We start from the raw sequence: 15,210 nt of genomic DNA, 5'->3' as shown, positions 1-15,210 counted from the left end.
AATAGAAACCCTACAATAGCTATGAATTTTCTAAGTATTGAGTAAGTAACTATTACTGAAGACCATTATTTCAAGAAACCTAAAAAAATACTTTTGACAATTAACTTACGGTCATGTCAATATGGCTAAGTGTTCCAAAGAATATGACTTTCTTGCTTCTAAGAAATTTAAAGTTAAATATGAACAATTTCATCTTTCTAGAAATAACCTACTCAGCTAATATGGTTGTCATTAAAAAAAAAAAAAAACCCTCTGTGCCTCTATTTCCAGCCCTGTTGTAGGCACTGAGGATAAATCAGTCAATGAAGGAAAGTATCAGCTATCTTAGCTGCATTGAGTTTCCTTTCTAGGACAAATGATGAACTCACATGCAACCATCCAGCTTGGTATGTAACTATCATCAATTCTAGGACTCTTGTCCCACAGCCCAGTTGCTATATAGTACTTTAGTACACTGTAGGAGTATATACAAATTGAACATCCACTTTAAACCCTCATCATTGCCTCTTTGGAAGGAAGGAAAGGAAAGCTAAGATACATGTTCAAGAAAACTGTATACAATATCTTCTTCATATTTTATTAAAATAAAAATTTGAAGTATGATTGAGCTTCAAGAACTATTACATGTGAAGTCTTAGAATATGAAATTTATTGTTTTATATACTTTGCAGTATCTTCAACTGTCTTAAAACAACAAGTTACTCCATAGCCCCTCAGGAAAGGCTTGTCTCAGCAGCCCTCCTCCTCTCCTTGGCCACCTTAGGGAAAATGTGAGACGTTTACAGAGCCAGCCTTCTAGGCTGGTGAATCACAGTGAACAGAAGATGTGCTCTTGAGCTGAGGGAAACCCGGACACTCTATCTGCGCCATCCTATAGGAGTCCCAGAACATTCTGAAGAGCCTCTGCACCTTCTTCAAGTCTAAACACACCACGGCAAGAAGCAGAGGAGCCCCAGCCTCCTGACAAGTCCACAGCAACAAATTTACAGGTTACCAATAGAGACGCAACAGGTATTATGAAGCAAACCTACACCAAAGCTTAAACCCGAAGCCTATTCTTATCTTACTCCCAACTACAAGCTCAGTACAACTACAATCAATGCACCCTTCCCATCTCACCTGTCTCTGCCTCTGACTCTGAATCGTCCTCCTCGTCCTCCTCACTGGAACAGCTCGACTCGTCCTTCTTGCCTTCTTCCTCCTCATCAGCCTTCTCATGCTCCAGAGACTCGATGCGAGATGCATTTTTCTCTGGCTCAATAATCAACGTTTCCTTGCTGCGATTTCAAACATGAAAGGTTCAATAGCATTAACCCGTTCATAACAGTGAGAAAACCTGCTTATAATTTACTCACTTTTTTCTTCTTTATAAACCCTTTTTAAAAAATTAGATATTTTCTTTATTTACATTTCAAATGTTATCCCCTTTTCTAGTTTCCCCTTGGAAACCCCCCTACCCCCTCTTCCCTTCCCCTGCTCCCCAACCCACCCACTCCCATTCCCAGCCCTGGCCTTCCCTACTTTACTCACTTTTTAAAAGCCTTCTGTGGTTGATTGTTTTCCATATTTGCTGTGGACTCGATCAGTGGAGATTTCTTATCCCGCTTCTCACTATGGAGCTTTATTCACAATTATGTGAAGAAACAGGAAGGGTGGCATGAAGTAGCAAAGTACAAAGTACAAGGAGAACAGAGTTTTAAAAAGTGGCATTATAAAAAGATCTAAATTTTAGCTGCAAAGGAAAAGCTTGAAAAACACTTGGCAATTTGTAAACAACACCACAACCCAGTAATTCTAACCAATAATAAAAAGAAAAGCTTAACCCGTCTAACTTCAGTTCACAAAGAAGTCAGCGCCCACTGACTACGTAAGGTGGGTGTTGACAGGAACTTATGTAGAATCCGTTTCCTAGTTATGAAGTTCCTTATTTGTTTGGGCCTGCTATTATAAACTCAGTTTACTATAACACCACTAAGCATGTTGTCTTAGGAAATTAGAAAAGCATGCTATAAATACTCAGTTTTTTAGAAAGCAAGACAGAGAAATAGGCAACCAATATTATGAGCGCCCAGCAGCAGCAGCCCGCATTCAAGCCCACTGTCATTGTGTTTGATTACGAAGGTAAGAAGTAAGAAACATTACCAGAACACCGAAAACGCTTGAAATTCAAAGCTATAGAGAACTCATTAATATAAGTATTTTTAGCAGTTAAACATACCAGAGTTTGTTTTTTTTGCAACTCTTCTAGATATCCCAAAATGTCTTCATCTGCTACATCAAAGGCTGTTTGGCCCTAGACAGGAAATGAGAAGTAGCCACAGTAAAAAGTCAATATACCATAAAATGACATCAACAATTCTTACTAATTACACAGCTATCTAGGTAAGTGTGCGTACACTCACACATTGCTGTTTGTGTAGGTATATATGCATGTGTATGAGTGTGCTCTATCTTACAGACAGGGTCTCTCGTAGGCCTGGAACTCACCAAGTAAGCTAGGCTAGGCCAGTGAACCCAACAGATCCACTTGCCTCTGCGCCCCGGCTCTGGAAATAAAAGCACAGGCTGCCACACTCAGCTTTTATATGAGTTCTGGGAATTGAACTTGGATCATAAGACTAGCAAGGCAAGCACTTCACTGACTTCAGGTATCTCTCCAGCCCCAAGAATCACGTTTGATGGAAGTTAAAAATGATAGACTATACAGGACTCCAAGGACACATGAGAAACGCATGTGAGTATGCCTTCCATATACTTTAGGACCAGAATGCGTGCATTGTTTTGAGAGTATCAACAGCTGCAACTCCCTTGCTACAATTTAGAAGTAAAATTTCACCACCCTCAAAAGAATAAGTGGATCCTTCTTGTACCATCTTCCATTCCACTTAAGCCACCTTGTATCTATCTATCTATATGCTGATCAAACACTTTACATGGATCAAACTGAACAACTCTCTGCTAGAACTCTTTGGGATAGGTTTCTTTTACCTCACATGCTGTGAGACTCATCTGTGTAATGACATGTATGACTACTTCACTCCCTTTTACTGGGAAACACAATTCCCTGCCTCGGCTCATTTTGCTAATGTAAATCATTTGCTTTGGCTTTCCGCCTAACGTAAGCACTGCTGCCGGCTAAGAGCAGGCCGCTCCTGCAGAGTGGTGACTGCCTAGAGCTCCAGGTCTAAGGGCTCTGCGGCCTACACTCAAGCGCACCTGCACTCAACTGCACACACAAATTACAATAATAAAGGCAAATGAAGCACCACCACGAACAAAACAATTCTGTTTGTGGGCTACTCCCACGTTCAAAGTGGACCGATGTGGTAACTCTAGGATTTGAGGCCTTTTGACTTGATTATCTTCTAAAACTTGACTAAAGATGTATGGATACGTGCAGGTGTACATGCACTGTGTGTGTGCATATGCAGCAACCGCAATGATCAGTTTTAAAATTACTTCAAAGGATCATTTGTCAGTCTACTTTTATTCCCCGTGGTAACAAAATTCCCCATTTCTGCCTTAAAAGCTAAGAATTAAATTGAGTTAAAAAAAAATCCTGTTATAAAACAACTGATCCAAATTTTAACGTAGTATGTTAATTTCAATTTTGTATTTCTGTACAATTCAAAAATTTTAGAAACTCTTCTAACTTAATGCAACTTTTATCTAAAATCATATTACAGACTCAAGATCATGCTCTTATGGTCAAATAACTCAATTACTCCTTAAAATTTACCAACTCGTACAAATAAAATACCACCCTGAACTTTTAAATTGTAATTACATTTTTGAAGCAGTTAAATAAGAAAGGGTTCTTTTAATAACCAAGGAATTTCTCTTTTAATAGTTAGAAACGGGGTTCCCTTACTAACCTTTCTTTTCATTTTCTCCTTTCATTAATGACTCTGCTTTGCAAACAGCAGCTCATAGAGAATGAAAACTCAAGTAAAATGTGGCCTATACACAGAGAAAAATTTCCAATGTAAACTGCACACCTCTACCACCCAGCCACACGTACCAATCACATAACCACGACTGTCATGCAATCTGAAAGACACTAAGAAGCGGAAGGAGACTGAACACTGTAACTCTCCCCACGGGCTCTGGCTTCACTACTGGGACGCAAGCACAGGAAAGCAGCTCAGTCAGGTAGAGCAGCTGGAAACAACCAAGGACGCAGTGATGAGACACTGGGAAGTAGGAGCTCGTGTCAAAGCAAGGGAACAGAACAAGCTGCTTGAACATCAGTTCAATATACCTACAAGTTAGCGAAGCCACAGATCTAGCAAGAACATGGCTTGATTTACTTCCCCCTCGCTGCAGTTTTTTCTCAGCTGTTTTAAATGAATTGCTTTTGCAGACCTAATTCTTTTAGTCTTTGGTGGAACTAGTAGTGAAGGCAGCTGGTACAGAACTGATGATGCTTTCCATCGTTCAGATGGAAAGCCCGAGTGTCTAGCTGATAGAGAACGGGGAACATGATCTAGCTCTGTACTGCTGGAGCCTTTAATTTGATTTCATAGCAAGAAACAACGAGGTCAGGCAGGGTCATAATGGAAAACAAACACCACTGCTCAGTAGTGGCAGAAACACTTAAACCTGCACAGCATCAAGCTAGTAACATATTCTAATCATTGTGCATTAACAGAAATTCCAATAAGAAAAGTATTATCCTTGATATTAAGGAAGAGACAATAGGTACATACTTGTAAAGAATTATTTTAATAAGCCAACAAAGCAAAATAAAAGCTTTTATATTTAAAATCAATATTAAGAGCTAAAATGATAATTTATAGTTTGCCAACAAGTTAAAAAGTTGAGAAAAAAAATTCTATTTACTTCTAGAACATCAACTTCCATGTAGGAGTTTTTATTGATTGTATAGAATTTATACATTTCTATATTAATATTATTTCCACATATCATATATTCCTTGTGTATGGTTTGAACATGCATGTTGGCGTGTGTGGAGGTCCTAACCTATGTTTCTGACTGTTAGTTAATTCACATAAATACTCATAGTACTTAAGAACATTTACTTTGTTTTCAAAGGTTTGGTTAAAAGAGTACTAACAAATGGGACATGTTGAGATGACTCAGAGGTTCAGACCACTGATTGCTCTGATGGGAAACAAGCTCAAATTTCAGAACTCTCATGGTGACTCAACTATCTACAGCTCCAGTTCCAGAAATTCCAACTACTTCTTCGGGCCTCCTTGTACTCTGTGCATACACGTGTACAGACAAACATGCAGCAGAGTACCCATGCATAGAAAATAAAGGTAATTCTTTAAAAGGCACTAACTAAAGAATGAAATGACATGATAAATTCATATAGTAGGCTTACACAATTGGCTCAAAATGAGTTTTTTCTACTTAAATATAAGATATGCCAAGTATGGGGGTTCACCTCTATAATCCTGGCAGTAGAAAGTCTATGGTAGAAGAGAGGTCAGCCTAGACACAGTGCGTGGAAGATAGTCTTGAGCTATTAGAGAAAACATTTTCTCAAAAAGAAAGAGGTTCTGGAATTGGTGTCACATGCCTTTAATCCCAGGATTTGGGAAGCAGAGACAGGCAGATCTCCATGAGTTCAAGGCCAGCCTGGTTTACACATTGAGTTCCAGGACAGCCATGCAGAAACCCTATTTAAAGTAGAGGAGGGGGAGACAAACAGATACACCATGACATACTATTTTTTTTTAATTAGGTATTTTCTTAATTTACATTTCCAGTGCTATCCCAAAAGTCCCCCATACTCTCCCCCCACTCCCCTACCCACCCACTCCCACTTCTTGGTCCTGGCGTTCCCCTGTACTGAGGCATATAAAGTTTGCACGACCAATAGGCCTCTCTTTCCAGTGATGGCCGACTAGGCCATCTTCTGATTCATATGCAGCTAGAGTCATGAGCTCAGGGGGGAGGGGGTGGGGGGGTGGAGTGGGGGGTGGGGGGGTGGATACTGGTTAGTTCATATCGTTGTTCCACCTATAGAGTTGCAGATCCCTTTAGCTCCTTAGGTACTTTCTCTAGCTCCTCCATTGGGGGCCCTGTGATCCATCCAATAGCTGACTGTGAGCATCCACTTCTGTGTTTGCTATTTTTAAGTCCAATCAGTAGAAATAAAGCAGACTGATTAGCGAGATGGTACTGTTGCAGGGGCTGGAGAGATGGCTCAGTGGTTAAGAGCACCAACTGCTCTTGCGAAGGTCCTGAGTTCACATCCCAGCAACAACATGGTGGCTCACAACCATCTGTAATGGAATCTGATGCCCTCTTCTGGTGTGCCTGAAGAACAGCTACAGTGTACTCACATACATAAAATAAATAACTCTTAAAAAAAAAAAAGTAAGTACTGTTGCCTTGCAGAGGCCCTGACTTCTGTTCCCAGCATCCACACGGTGGCTCACAACCATCTCTAACTCCAGTCCAGAAGACCTGACAACATTTTCTGACCTGTGCAGGCACCAGGCATGTGTGTGGTGTACATATATACATATATGCAGGCAAAACATTTATATATATATAAAATAAAATGAAAATCTAATAAGAAAAAATTAAGCAAAAAGAAAAAACAGAGAAGACAGTTTAACTCACAAAGGAAAGTTATGTAAATATTGAATTCTTTAATAAAAACTTTAAAACTATGATTAAATACAGTACAAAACATTTAGAATTCTATCTTATGTCTATTATAATGTTTTTAAAGTCTTACATTTTTAAAATAAATTATTTACGATAAGAGTTTGAATATTTTATAAAAGAAATATTGGTACAAATAAAAATAAACATTGTAGAGAAACAGAAAACTAAAGAAAACCCCTCACAGGGAGGCTTTAAGGAAATCATTCAGTACACAATCTCTGGGGAACTGGTGAGAGGGGAACATTAAATAATAGATCTGGAGAGGGTGGGACAGGACAGAACACGTGACACACTGATCTCAAAGTCATGTATAGAGAGCCATTAACCACATACAAGTTTATGCTGATTAAAGAAACTGCTCTAATACTAATAAGAAAACTCAATGTTATGAAATAAAATGATTTTATTTTCTTGTCTCCCAATGCATAATTATGAGTTATACCTAAGAAGAAAACAAATACAGGCCAAAGGCAAAATTAAATTATTTTTCTCATACAGATTATGTACTAAATATGTCTAAGGAGACCACCAATCCAGCCAGGGAAAGAAAATATGCTCATAATCAGAAGTTATATATTCTTTTTGGAAAACTATTTCAATCCATTAAAACAAAACAAAACAAAACAAAACAAACAAACAAACAAAAATCAAAAAAGCTCCTACCCCTCCCCTCTAGTGTTCTTGGAAAGTCACTGATACTAACTAAATCAACCAATTATCAGCACTAGCAATGTGAGTGAATAGGCAGTCTGTTAGGATACTGGAGGAAAGCTGAAATGCAGGCCAGAGTTCAGATGGTAATAGACAGAACACATACTTTAAGCTTTCAATTGTGAGTATGTGAAACCTGTTTACCAATATGGAGTAGAAGACTAACTAGCATTTCTGGTAAAAAGATACTGTTAGAAAGGGAAAAGTGATCCAAAAAATTTGGTAACTTAATTCTATAGAAATATGATGTATAGCACAGCATGTATTTCTTCCCTCATTTCCTTTATCCAATTATGGATCATAAAGTAAATAATTTACTCATTGAATTTTCTTATAAACGCTGAACCTCAATAATCTCTTTTCACTATCCACTGCCACTTAATCACTGTGTGCAGGCTATAAGAATATCTATCATAGCCAGGTGGGGTACTGAAAGCCTGTCATTTCAGTACTTGGGAGCTGGAAGCAAGAGAATCAATACAAACCTTAGCTACATATGGAAGGTAAGGTCAGCTTTGTATGAGACCCTGTCTCAAAACCAACCAACCAGCAAACAAGCCCAAGCCCTAAAGACTATCAGAAACACCCTGGTACACTGTTCTAGCTTCTACAGACGACAGCAAGCATTTACAGACACACATAGTTTCTTAATTTATGTATATCTAAAAATATAGTAGGTATGCAAGAACTCAAATGCTTTGCACAAGTATGATACTTGTACGATTACTCAAAGAATCCTAAACTCTGTTTTCTGCAGAACAGAACCATAAACAACTCATATGGAAGATAAAACTGCTTAAAAGTTAGTAAGTGAATTAATGATGGACAGTAGATAGAGATCACATGATTTATAATCTCTTACATGTGGCGTTTAAAGTATGTTTAAAAGGCCTACCACTTTGTTGACCGTCTCCATATCACACAGATTGTCCACTAAAATCCGACATGCTTCTTCTTTACCCCAATGAGCTGCAGCATGAAGAGGTGTCCAGCCATCATAATCTTTAATATTAACATCATAGCCTGCCTGTATTAAAAGTCTAAAGAAATTACAGTGAATTAGATAATCATTAAAATCTAGAAATTAACAAACATAGTCAGAAGCTTTCTACCATGCAATTTAACCACAATTTGCAGTTTAATTCTTTTGAGACTTCCAATTCCTCTGCCTCTTAATGAATTAACTCGGGCAAGTGGTAAGTAATCTACAGAAGACACTCTTGAGTCACTGCCACAAAAAGGAGGTTTTAATTAATTCCTAGTGATCCTAACTTATAGTTTGATATGACACCGATTAATTTTTGTTAGTATCACTTGCAAGTAAAAAATTTCATGGAAAAGCCCAGTTTTAAGCTTAAGCACAATGGATCAATGTATATATAAAGCTTATTTACTGCAAGAGCTATCTTTAGGTGTCCAGATAAAATATCATCTCAGGCCAGATGTGGCCTAGAAGTACACCAGAATCCAAGGGGCTTATTTTGTAAGACTCGGTGACTTTGCACTGGAAGAAATGGTTTATGGAAGCCTGGTGAACCTTTATGATCCGCTATCAAAAATTTCAAAAGAAAGATAATCTGACGGTTAGAAACAAACAAAGCAAGACACATATTTCAAGGGCATCGAGTCATAATTTTGCAGCAGTAGAAAGCAGATATCCACATCACTAACAAGCTATAAAATAGGAATAAATTTTAATACAATGCAAAGTTACATAAATCAGCATGCCCTTCTATCTGTATATGGCACCAACCTTTGTTTCACTCAAAAATTATGTTCTCATAATGAACCTATAAACTGCACATAGCACAGCCCACACACAGGCAAACAATGCTTTACATCAGAAATCTGGAACACTTTTACCTGACTGTCCAAGATGGTGAACTTGAGAAGGTCTTCTTACCTACAGGAGGTGGTAGTGACAGCTAATATATAGTCACCTCTATTTGTTTACCGTTAAGAAGTGAAGGTTGTGTGTGAATGCTCATATCTGTAATCACTGCACTTATGTGGCAGGGGCAGGATGACTGCTGCCAGCCTGGGTTACAGAGTCAGACTAGGTATAACAAGCCAAAGCATGAGACATAGAAATCAGCTTACTTATTAATATCTAGTCACAGCAGTTATTTACAAACCCAGCCTAGTAACAGAGCCATCCTAAGAACTTGATTTAATAAAAACTATTCTCTAGCTTAACTAGAGTACTACTGAATCCGTACATTCAGGCTCTGTCTATCTACATGTATTTGGTTGGTTTTGAGACTGTCTTTGTATATCTGACAAGCCAATGATGACCCTGCCTTCCGTTCTGTAGTGGAGGGAATGCAGGGATGTACCACTATGCCAGCTACTTTTATACACAGGATATCGGCACAAAAATAATCTTTATAATAATCCTATATGCTGCTTATACTACTGCCTGGTACCTGTCTACAGACTAGTATTTAAAAGCAATGATCTAAAGAACAGGCTAACAAACCCAGAGATTTATGTTAAAGCACATCTCCACTATTGTATGCATGACCTGAGATTTTATTAATAGAGCGGGAATAACACTAGACTATTAGATACTAAAAACATATCCTTATTAGGGACTATGAACTTTAATAATATTAATCTCCTGAGCAACACATACTTGGGAGGATATGTAGAGGGAAGACTTAAGCAGGAGTATACATCTTCTTCAACAAACACATTCTTTACATGTTCTATGAGGACACTTAGGAAAAAAGAAAGAAAACAAACCAAAATGAAAGAAAGAAAGAAGAAAGGACAAGAAGAGCACCTCCACTCAAGGAGTATCTGCGACGGAGAGAGTGAGAAGCAGCAGCCCTGCGGGCAGGGCTACGGAGTTACAACGCTGGAGAGGAGGAAAGGGCACCAAGATCAGCTGGAAGGAGCCGCGTAGGGAGGCAGGGAGGGGACGCACAAGACTCCACTCTACGCATTTTATTTGTCTAAGCACCAAACACACTCGAACACAAACACACACTGAGACACACAGAACACAGAAGGAGGACATTTTCTCAGGATGAACGTCAATAATTAGCTTTACTTTACCACGTTAACGACACTAGAGATTTTAATAATCCCATGAGATGTTTCATTACAAATCTAATATTTAAAAATGATACTTATTCTTCACTTGATTGTTATTTCATAATAATCCTAGCACTCTTTCTAAAATATAAAAGAAAATTTCTCACTTATGTTTTAATTGCTACAGAGCCTTCCAGGGAATTGTGTACCATGACTTATTAAGTCATTCTCCTCTTATTACTAGTTATGTAGCATACACCTTTATTCTTATGTGTGTAAGAAGATCTGTAAGAACACTATTAGAAGTAGATCTGCTGAGGTAAGGAGTATGTTATTTGGTTGGTAACTTACCATAGTCATATCACTTGTTAATGGAGTTGGGAAAATATGGAAAAGTTTTAGACTAGAAAGAAATAGGTTGGGATAAGAAGACTAATTAAAGCTCTTTACCACTAAGAGAGACCTGCATTACTGAAGGTGAAATTAAAATGGCCAGGCAATCTGGGAAGGGTTCCTTAGTTATTTGTATTGAGAGGAAGGCCCATCTAGGCACAAGCGTGTGCATGTGCACACTAACATAAAGGAACTCTGTTGCAAAGAAATTAGCTGATCACTGTACAGTGTCATATAGTCACAGATGTTTATGGATTAAAATTTAATATCATAGTGTACTGGCTAGTTTTGTGTCAACTTGACACAGCTGGAGTTATAGAGAAAGGAGCTTCAGTTGAGGAAATGCCTCCATGAGATCCAACTGTAAGGCATTTTCTCAATTAGTGATCAAGGGAGGAGGTCCCCTTGTGGGTGGTGTCCTCTCTGGGCTGGTAGTCTTGGGTTCTATAAGAGAGCAGGCTGAGCAAGCCAGGTGAGGCAAGCCAGTAAAGAACATCCCTCCACAGCCTCTGCATCAGCTCCTGCTCCCTGACCTGCTTGAGTTCCAGTCCTGACTTCCTTGGTGATGAACAGCAGTATGGAAGTGTAAGCCAAATTAACCCTTTCCTCCCCAACTTGCTTCTTGGTCATGATGTTTGTGCAGGAATAGAAACCCTGACTAAGACACATAGTATTAGCAATTTGAATTCTAGTGTTTTTATAATAAAAAAGCAAACTATTCACATATTGTTTTTATTCTCAACATGGGAACTGCCAATGACTCGAATAATTATCAGTGTGACAGGTAACATATAATGGTTTGTTGACACTTAAGTCCAGATTATGAGAAAACTGTAACTAAAACATACAAACCAAGAGAACAGAAATATCCAAAATTTGAGAAAGAACTTTAGAAACCAAATCAATTCTATTCAACATCGTCTTCCAAATAGTATCTGCACATATTTTAAGAAAAGGAGTAACAAAATTAAGAAAAATGAAGTATAGAAACTGTAAAAAGTAGTACGTACTTTAACACTTCTGTATAGCCTTTGGCGGCCGCCACGTGGAGTGCTGTGCCCCCGGACTTTGCATGCCGGACGTCACTGATGTGGCCGCTGTTTAACCACTGCCTCGCGTCTCTTAGCATTACCCGCTCCTCCTCTTTCCGAGCCGCTTCTATATCAACACCTTTGGAGGAAAAGCCATATAAACATTATTTTCATTTTCCTTACTGGAGAATATTCTTCTTCCCAGTTCTACACAGTGAAATAAGATTACCAAAAAATTAATGTTAAAAAAAAACCCTAACAAACCATGGTTTTAAAAAGAATAGTTGCTGATTATTTGTTTAATAAAGGAATGTGAATACAACAGATATTTCATTAGCCTTCTCAGTCAATTATTTAGCTTTTGATCCACAATATTATTTTGGTTATGGCTTATTTATTTATTTATTTTTTTGAGACAGGGCTTCTCTGAATAGCCCTGGCTGTCCTGGAACTCACTTTGTAGACCAGGCTGGCCTCGAACTCAGAAATCCGGCTGCCTCTGCCTCTGGAGTGCATGGCTTGTTTTTTAAGACAGGGTCTCACTGTGTAGCCTCTAACAGTCTGTACCTAGCTTTGTAAACCACGCTGGTCTTGAACTCAAGAGTTAACTTTAATGCTGAGATTAAATGCGTGATACCACATCAAGTGTGGTTATGCCTTCTGATTGCTCTAAGCACTTATTAAGGTGTAGCATCCTATGGTCAAAATAAAAAGGTTTTTGAAGAATTATATATAAATAATTCTCAAACATATATTTTACCAAATCTCTCTCTCTCTCTCTCTCTCTCTCTCACACACACACTCTCTCTCTCTCTCTCTCTCTCTCTCTCTCTCTCTCTCTCTCTCTCTCTCTCTCTCTCTCTCTCTCTCTCTCTCTCTCTCTCTCTCTCTCTCTCTCTCTCTCTCTCTCCTCTTGCTTGCTCTCGTGAATGCATCAGGCCCTAAACTGCTTTCTCTTTCTCTCTAGACACCTTTTCTTTTTTAGTAGGCATTTTCTTCATACAATCAGTACTGTCTAAGTCATAGAGAAATTATTTCATTTCAAAGTATTATAAGTACTGTCCTTGGCTAAGGTGATAAAAGCAGGAAAAATACAAAAATGAATAGAATTTTTTCTTTACAATTTTCAAAGAGCTCTATACTTTGAGGGGGAAATTTAATTATTAAAGATAATGGTGAAACTCCTAAATGATCTTATGTTTTCTTAAAGTTTTAATTAATGGTTATTTAATATATGACAGATATTACAATGTATTTATATGCTATTGTACTCCAGAAGACTGAGCTTATAAAAAGTAGATATATTTCCTTATTTGGTACCTCTACCATCTGGCAGGATATAGGAAATAATCTTAAACTTGGTAAGCTCAGATAAGCTTAAACAAGCTTGGTAAGAAAATAGTTTCTGAGTGAGTGAATAAATAAATGAGTAAAACATAACAAGCCTTTTATCCCCCTAGCCAGTATCTTTCTCACAATCCTTATTATATACCCAACTGTCCGGATGTGATCTTCCCATGCATCTCCCGCCCTCCCTCCTTTCCATCAGATATGTGCTAAGTGCCGATTGTGAGTCAGGTGCTTTATGAGGAGTGGGAGCTGCTTTTCTAAGGCAGAAAATGTTCTGTCTGTGAAGAAAACTGGAACAGGGCAAAGGTGACTGACATTAATGAGGAGGAGCTATTTTATTTGCTGGTAAGGAATAGTCTCTAATAAATGACATTAAAGCAAGAAATAAATCAAGGGATGCCACATCACTGTTTGGAAAAAAGGGAAGAAAGTACTCAGGCTCTGGGGTGGCAATCTACACAGGAGGCTCTGTTCACATGGAAGCCAGACTTTCTATAATGAAGACAGTGAGCTGCATGACCCAGTCTATGTTAATTTACAAGTTCACTTAAGCTGAACAGGGAAGGTATGGAATGGCTGGAGGCTATTACTGTAACTCAACCAGGATAGGGTATTTAACTAGAGGAGGAGGAGGAGGAGGAGGAGGAGGAAGAGGAGGAGGAGGAGGAGGAAAGGCAGTGAAGGGTTCATTCTGGTTGCCTCATGGCAGAGCAACAGAATCTGCTATTAGTTTGAACACAGATTTGAATTCAGATACAGAAGAAAAAGATGTCACACATACACAAAATAATAAAATATATTTAAGAAAGAAATGATTTTAATTGGTGCTAGGGCCAAATAAAATTGTGTAGGCTTTACTTTTAAACCTAGTGATAGGTTAGCATCATGGCCGTGGGGGAGATTTATTTTTAAAGACCTGGTTCTATTTTAGTCATTTTGTAAGTTAATTTTATATGTATAAGTGTCCTTCCTAATAGAAACCCAGTTAGAGATACAGAAAACCATGAGAAGAAATACTGTAGTGCAACACTGCGCCATGCGCACCTCAAGCTCAGTGAGGAAAGCCGACCAACTGCCTGGAACTCGCTTGCTGCTTGCTGCCTGTCTTCCATTTCCAGTGTCACTGTTATCCAGCTCCTTGGCAGTCACTGCCCCTTTACTGCACGCCTAGTCCCCATTCATTAGCTAAAAGACGCGGAGGTGCCATCTCCTAGACTGTTGTCTGACAGTTCCTATCACTAGCTCCCTTTACACTGTACTTTGATCATTAACTCATTCCTTCCTTCTGGTTCAACCCCTCACTACTGCCAAACTGAAATAGCCCAGATCTGATGATTTCCTCTTAAACTGTATCAGTGTGTGACTATCTCCTATGAGACACAGGTACACGTCTGTTAGGTAGCAGATGAAAGCCTTAGGTCTAGACTTGCATTTTTACTTCATCTCTAGTCTCCCTCCTCTACCTCAGTCGGTGTGAACAATCTGGCCTCCAACTAGGTTCCCAGGTGTACCGTGCTCCCTCTAAGCGATTATCTCCTGCACAAATCAGATCTTTATTTCGATTGCCTAGGAAATGACCACTTCCCAGGATATACCTGTTTTTAGAATCTCTTCTTCTTTTACTAAGTCAAAGCATTCAGATTCATTTTAGTGTTCATCTAGCTCTATGGCTAGCTTTACAAATCGACCACTCCCTTGCTCCTCAGCAATTTCCTCAGAATTGAGAATCCAGGAGGCTGAGGAGATACACCAGCAGAAACTCTCAGCACAATTCTCAAGATCCGTGTCCAGTTTTACAGGGGCAAACAGCTGCTCAGGGAAGAGACTGAAAAGTTGTGAGAGGCAAGTCCAGGGGGCCAATGGAGATACCTGTGAAGGGTGCACACTGCCCCCAAAATTCAGCTTTCTTAAGTGTCACCCTTGTTAGGACAGGCTTCTCAGTGATAAAGTGCCCTTGAGTCATTCCTGTTCCTGTTAGCAACCCCTCAGCCATGCTCCTGTTAGCAAGGCCAATAGAAGCTCCCTGGCTCACTGGCTG

The 15,210-nt window shown here is 38.9% G+C and overlaps 1 protein-coding gene across 5 annotated transcripts in view; it reads right to left on the bottom strand.

The window, feature by feature from the left end:
• Positions 1-15,210, bottom strand: part of Ppp1r12a (protein phosphatase 1, regulatory subunit 12A) — a 117,894-nt gene that overhangs the window by 37,588 nt on the left and 65,096 nt on the right. For all 5 annotated transcript variants that reach the window (XM_006513327.4, XM_006513329.4, NM_027892.3 and 2 more), the window contains exons 4-8: positions 11,802-11,961; positions 8,255-8,399; positions 2,219-2,293; positions 1,531-1,619; positions 1,120-1,277 (exon numbers count right to left, since the gene is read on the bottom strand). In XM_006513327.4, the coding sequence (XP_006513390.1) occupies positions 1,120-1,277; positions 1,531-1,619; positions 2,219-2,293; positions 8,255-8,399; positions 11,802-11,961 (627 nt within the window). The remainder of the gene's footprint in view (positions 1-1,119; positions 1,278-1,530; positions 1,620-2,218; positions 2,294-8,254; positions 8,400-11,801; positions 11,962-15,210) is intronic.

Source organism: Mus musculus, chromosome 10 (assembly GCF_000001635.26).
Source record: "Mus musculus strain C57BL/6J chromosome 10, GRCm38.p6 C57BL/6J".
In the NCBI taxonomy this organism is placed as follows: Eukaryota; Metazoa; Chordata; class Mammalia; order Rodentia; family Muridae; genus Mus; species Mus musculus.
The sequence above is the reverse complement of the archived record's forward strand: the minus strand, read 5'-3'. Positions and strand labels throughout refer to the sequence as shown.